General features: G+C 32.5%; 1 protein-coding gene across 2 annotated transcripts in view; it reads right to left on the reverse strand.

The window, feature by feature from the left end:
• The window catches only part of LOC118749162 (ras-related protein Rab-8A), a 321,618-nt gene that overhangs the window by 81,378 nt on the left and 233,606 nt on the right, over positions 1-6,634 (reverse strand). For both annotated transcript variants that reach the window (XM_036483932.1, XM_036483930.1), the window contains exons 2-3: positions 3,178-3,238; positions 2,919-3,123 (exon numbers count right to left, since the gene is read on the reverse strand). In XM_036483932.1, coding sequence (XP_036339825.1) covers positions 2,919-3,123; positions 3,178-3,238 — 266 coding nt within the window. The remainder of the gene's footprint in view (positions 1-2,918; positions 3,124-3,177; positions 3,239-6,634) is intronic.

Here is a 6,634-nt window from a genome sequence, read left to right on the forward strand (position 1 = left end):
TTTCGTAAAGCAAAATTTTGGAAATACACTTATTTTCTTTATCCATAGGTCTTCCGATCTTCCCCATACAGAATTCCGTAGAGCAAATATACATATACATAGTTTATACTAACGTAATAGTATGTTCAGACAGGCCGCTAACAGAGCAATTAGCCAAGCTTTCTCGATCAAGTCGCTAATTGAGCTCGATTTACCCCAAAAAATTTCAATTCTTAATTGCTCGATTAATAAAAAATTGAGTGCTAATTCAATTAATTTTTTCATGCAACCCTGCTGGGTATATTTAATCTTGACTTTGAGGTATGTTTATTGAACAAATAGCAATCAGCTGTTCGTTTCTGGTCCCCTTAAACAGCTGAATCTAAAAATAGATAAATGTACCTAAAAAGTAAATATGTATTTTTATAAATATATATTAATGAACATAAGAGGATAACCTTTCCCAGCGATACCATATCAACTTATGGACTCACATTAAACAAATTTGGCTATAAAAAGAATCTCTTCGAGCAGTTCGAGACAAAACTATATTTTCGAAAAGGTGAATCGCTTTCCTCCGAGTTCTTCGATCTTACGTTTAAAAATAAATATTCTCTGTCTTTCTGGCGCATTCAACTACAGTTACTTTACTTTGATCACCATTTTCTATCATTTGTATGCCCCTCCAGAAAGGAGGGAGGCTATTGGACAAGTTACCCACACCAGAAAATGCGTTGAAATGTGAATAAAAATAAGAACTGAATTCCTGAAAACTTATTTGACTAGTTAAAAATGTACCTAAAATGGCGAGTTTGTACCGAATGCACTTTCAAACTAAATGAAGGTACGATTGTACCAACTTTTCCATCACTTTAGCTAATCGAGCAGCTGACTGCGTGTTGCTAATCGAGCAGCTGAATGTGTGTGTCCACGAAAAAGCGGCAGTTCAATTAAAAGATTAATTGACTCAATTAAATTGCTGTCTGAACTTAGTGTAGTGTTCTAAATTGTAACTAATGATAGTTTCAGAAACAGTTCAAAATTATATTTTTGTTTAGAAAAAGGTTCAGGAGTATGTCATAAGTTCATGTTTCGATTTACAAATTATAATGTTAAAAAGCCTGCCTTTGTGCCTCGATGAAATCTCTGAGTACTGAGAGTTTTATAAAACTCTTGAAGATGCATAAACAAAAAAATTTTGCTTGTGGTTTGAAAAAAATTACACCGACCCCTATTTGCGATTTTATCGTAAGGGACAAAAGGTAAATTTATATATAAAGGTAAAATGGCGATTACGGTATTTGTCCTGAACACGCTAAGAGGTAAGTTATCAAAGAATTGGCGCTTGCGAGTTTTTATGTTGTATAATCTGGACATTTATAAACGAAGGAGTGTGGGTACTTTAAGGATTGTTGAAAATACTGTACTTTAAGTCAATTAAATATAAACACTACCAATCAGCAGAATTGTCCACAAGTTTTCTTCGTAGATTAAGTGTTAAGGCTCATTCAATTCTCTAACAAACATCTAAAACGACCACAATGGCGCTACTATTTGGCGTTTTTGACGTTTTTTTTTTAAAGAATGATAAAATTTTAAAATTTAATACTTGATCAGAATAGGTTCAGTGCCAAAATCTTTTATATAAAATATTAGGGAGATTTTTGGCAAGTTTCGAAATCAGTTATATTTCTCGACTCGTCTTGTTTTAAACCTAGTTGTTGGAGAAAAAATTGATAAACGAAGACTTTTAATCTATATTAATATCAAAGACTGCAATTTCATAAAAAGAAGGCTGAACTGCAAAAGTTATAATAAGTAAAAGTGATATAATCAAAATCTTATAAGCAATTTGAAAGGAGATTAAAGGCAAAATGAAATAATTTCGAAAGTGTTAATCCATATGGCCGTTAAGCTGGTGTTAAGATGGCAATTTCGAATTCAGTTTAAATTTTTTCTATACCAGTGCATACAATGGGAATATAAGCTTCGTTAGGTGACTGTTTTTCGTCTTTCGGATAAGCTTTTAAATCTTATAACCTCTTGGTAAAGCAAGAGTTTCAAAAAAGACCCCGCAGCTGCAATTGCATAATGGCAGATTGCACTTAATTTTTATGAGGCTAAAAGTTATCGATGGGAAAAGAAATTCGGGGTTGTGAAAACTTTTGAATGATTTAAAAGGCGAGATGGTTTATGCGAAAGCTCAACTCGCGACAATTCAAAATAGCCAAAAAATACCCCAAAAGATAAAAGCTGTAAAAGGATATAGAAAAATTACAAAAATTATGAAAGAAGACTATACTAAGTCATATTTGTTTTCTAAAAAACAATTGCTAAAAATTTAATTGTATATTAACTTCTTTTGTCCATTATTTTTTATTTAAGAAGAGAATAAGATTGGTTTAATTTATATATTAAAAACGTTAATGGTAAAGTATATTTTTAAAACAAGCTTTCTAAGTATGAACCAAATCGGACCATAAATATTGGTTTCCTAAATATCTCCCTCCTGAGCCACCTAGCGGCCTGTTTCATATTGCATTGCCATTGGGTTAGGAGCTAAGTTTGAAGTTTCAAGTCTCTAGCTCATCGGGAAGTTGGTGAAATATTGATTGCGAAACTCTAGGTCATATGTACATACATGCAAGTGAAGCTAAATTAAAGTTTGTAAAAAACACAGAATTTTGGCCCAAAATAATTTTGAACCCACAATTTTAGTTCTACATCATTTGGTTCTTACATAATTTTGGAATACAGAATTTTTACCCGAATAAATGTTAGCTGCAAAGAAGTTTTTCAAGATTTTTCCAGAAGCTTTGACCGAATGATTTTTGAAAAGCAGAATTTACTACCACTCCCTATGAATTCATATTAGGGGGGTAAGATACCGATATCACTTTAGACAAAAAATATTTTAAAAGTAATTGTTTAATACCCACCTGTCGTTTTTCATTGAGCTCACATTTGTTGCCCAATAGCATCTTTTCTACGTCAGCGGAAGCATTTTCTTCTATATTCCGGATCCAATTTTTAATATTTTCGAAGGATTTCTCTTGCGTAATATCGTAAACCAACATGATACCCATGGCCCCTCTATAATAAGCAGTGGTTATTGTGCGAAAACGTTCTTGACCTGCGGTGTCCCTAAAAATGAAGTATTACTGAATATACATAGATTCAATGTATCGCATATATTACCATATTTGAAGCTTGATTTTTTTGCCATCTAACTCAATTGTTCTTATTTTAAAGTCGATACCTAAAATAAAAACAGTTGTTCAAAAGTAGCATTTGATATAAACGTCAAAATACAGTGTTGTGCAAAACAAAAGCAGCAAATTTAGTAAACTGCATGTTATTGCTGTATTTCTTTCAATAAACAGTTTTACAAAAATTGTATGATACATTCTTAAATACCCTGAAGTCCTCCTAAATAAATGTGTTTCAATTGCCACTTCTTCGCGAAAACCTTTGCATTAAAAAACAAAATCTGGTACATACTAGCGAAGCCAGATCAAAATAAAAAAACGAAACCGGCAAAAAACTTAACTTACGTAATTTTTACAAAGAAACAAAACACGACTTTTATTGTACTTTTTAAAGCATACATACATTTTTCATAACGGTTTTAATATCCTGATTTATTGAAAAGCTACCAGGTAGCCAACAATTCGTAAATACTTTGGAAAAAAAACACAATGAGAAAAAAGTATGCCAATGTATGTAATGGTAAAAATGTTTCTTTTTCACTTACATATGAGGAGCATTTTGAAAAAAATTTACATTTGCAATCCGGAGTTTTATAAACGTAATGCCCAACATTGTCATTAAAACTTTTGTAATTTAATGCTTAGTAGAAAATCTTCATTAACCCTACTTAAGGAAACGCTTAATTTTTTTATTTTTACTTATTTTGGATCACAAATCAGAAAAAACGTTATGGTTTTCTTCGAAAATAACCACTATTTAAAAGTGAATAATTGTAAGATATGTATGTGAATAATGAGCACTAGTGTTGTATAACATGTAAGGAGAAATAAGTACTAAAGTAAGATACATATGGGTCATTCCATACAATATTTACACATCAATATTTTTTTTGGGGTGAAATATATTTTTTTACATTCTTTATCGAAAAAGACACATATTTTTTGATTTCGTCACGATATTCGAAAATCTCGAAATAAAAATTCCCGAAATTTTGAAATCACGGAGAAGTATCTTTTTCAATTGTTTGCAGTTAATAAACTATTTGTTGGAGCAAATCAGTTAAGGTATCAAAATGTCCGTAATTACCTCGGCTTTCCATAAGAGTGTGAGATAGATTAAAATAAAAAATATTAGTAGGTTGAATAAGGAAATGGACTAGCGACAAAAAGCTTACGGGGTGTGCATAATAGCTCAGTGGTTAGCGCTTCTGACTTTGCACATCGATGACGCGGGTTCGACCCCTGCTGAAAGTCTAGAAAAAAAGAAGTCTGATGAGGAGATAACTTCTACCGATTAAGCATTGAATCTATTTCATGTATGGAATTAATAATAACAACCACGCTGTCAAGCTCTAATAACGACAAATCAGCTTATGGCAATGGAAAGCTTATGGGGTGTGCATAGCTCAGTGGTTAGCGCTTCTAACTTTGCACATCGATGACGCGGGTTCGATCCCTGCTGAAAGTCTAAAAAAAAAGAAGTCTCATGAGGAGATGTGGTGATCTCCGAAATAGCTGCTATAACTACTACCGCTTAAGCATTGTTGTTTTTCCCATTTTTCCTATCAAACAAATCGTGGTACAAAGCTCAATAACACTATTGAAATAAAATAAAAAATGCTTGCATTAAAAACTCGTTTTTTTAATTTTTTTATTAACTTCATCATGTTTGATTTCTATTTTTTTCAACCTGAATAGTTGTATCTTTCGCGTATTGTATAATTGGCGACGAGGATATACCAAAGTTTCGAGAAATTTCTTCTGCACATGGCAATTGAATACATTCAGACTCTATAGCAAAATGATAGTTTCTTTGGCAAAAACAAAGAATGTCAAGTGAAATTAAAGGAACATCGTGGATCCAGACATTGAAAAAATACCAGTTGGAACAACTGTGTTAAATAAACTTGTTCGAATATGAACCAGAAGAGGATAATATAAACGATTTACGAAAAATTTAATAGTAATACCTGACATAGTGGATAAAAAAATATTCAACATTAAAGAAGAAACTGTGAAAAGTGAAGTAACAATGGAACGCTCTGCAAATTTAGATTTTGATATTCCTAAAAACGATTGGGAAATGTTTACAGACAGATTAGACCAATACTTCATTGCAAATAAAGTGAATGCAGAAACTTATCGAAAAAATAGCTAAAATATGTAAACCTAATACACCTAAAGAAAGAACTCATGACGAAATTATGATAAAAGTAACAAACAGTATTTAGTTTACCGATACGAGTTTCGTCAGAGAAAACAACTGGAAAGTGAAAGTATAACAGAATATGTAACAACTTTAAAGGTTATGGCCGATAAGTGTAAATTTACGGATATAGACGAACAAGTCTTCGATCAAACGATATGCGGTTTAAAAAGTATAACTATAATAGCGGAATTATTAAAATTAAATGGAAGTACCATTCAAAAAAGCACTAGCGTCGGACGGAGCCAATAAACATTGCAAGAAGCAAGTAGCGAGAACCAAGACGTGCACATGTTGAGCTATGGAAAGTCTCCACGTAATGGAACTATCGACTATGGACGACAAGCGCTGGGATCGTCGAGAGGTAGAGGAAATCGCGGGACAACACAACAACGTCTACAGCAGCGTATGAGTGAGAGTGGGCAGCAAGCATCGGAGCGAGTGGTAGAGCATTCAGCTTCTACTTGTAGTTGTTACCGTTGCGGAGATTCTCGACATTTTGTTAAAGATTGTATGTATATATAGTAAAAATGTAATATGTTAAGCGTGCGGCGTTATTAGACATACCAATCGAGCTTGCAAAGATAAGAATGCTGATCAAAAGCAGAGAATCAAGTATGTGAATGAAATCAGTAATAGAGTTCAGACGAAGAAATTTCACGCGAATTAAATTATATGTACCTTGATAATAAACGGAGTTTGTATAGGACAGGGGTGGGCAAGGCCGAGCCCGAAAAGAGCCACATGTAAATTCTAAATGCTACAAAGACAAACAAAAAAAAAAAAAACAAAAACCAAAATTTTATTTTTAAATAAAGTTGTTATTAGAAATGAAAAACATTAATTTTATTATTATTCTAATGTGCATAAGATAGATATTAAAGAAAATCAAAAATATCCATTTGGCCAAATTTTCAAAACCTGGTTTTACGTCAGTCAAAGCTGTTCGTAACAGTTCTGTGAAATATTGCTTAGTCAATAGGTACGTTCGTTAAAAATCTCCAGTAAAAAAATGTTCAACAGCGAAATTCCGGCGAAATGTCATCGGTTCTCTCACAAGAGAAAAATATCCAAAATAGTACGCGAACAGAAAATTTGCAAAAACCTGCAAGTTAAACGAGCAGCTGATAGAAATTTTGTTTACATTCAAAAGTATAAAATTGAAAACGTATGAAGACAAATCCCAAAGTCTTATCCTGACACAGTTCACTGACTAAACCAGAGGTTCCCAAACTTTTTT

The sequence above is a fragment of the Rhagoletis pomonella genome, unplaced genomic scaffold (assembly GCF_013731165.1).
Source record: "Rhagoletis pomonella isolate Grant_MI unplaced genomic scaffold, Rhpom_1.0 Rhpom_scaffold_00014, whole genome shotgun sequence".
Taxonomy (NCBI): Eukaryota; Metazoa; Arthropoda; class Insecta; order Diptera; family Tephritidae; genus Rhagoletis; species Rhagoletis pomonella.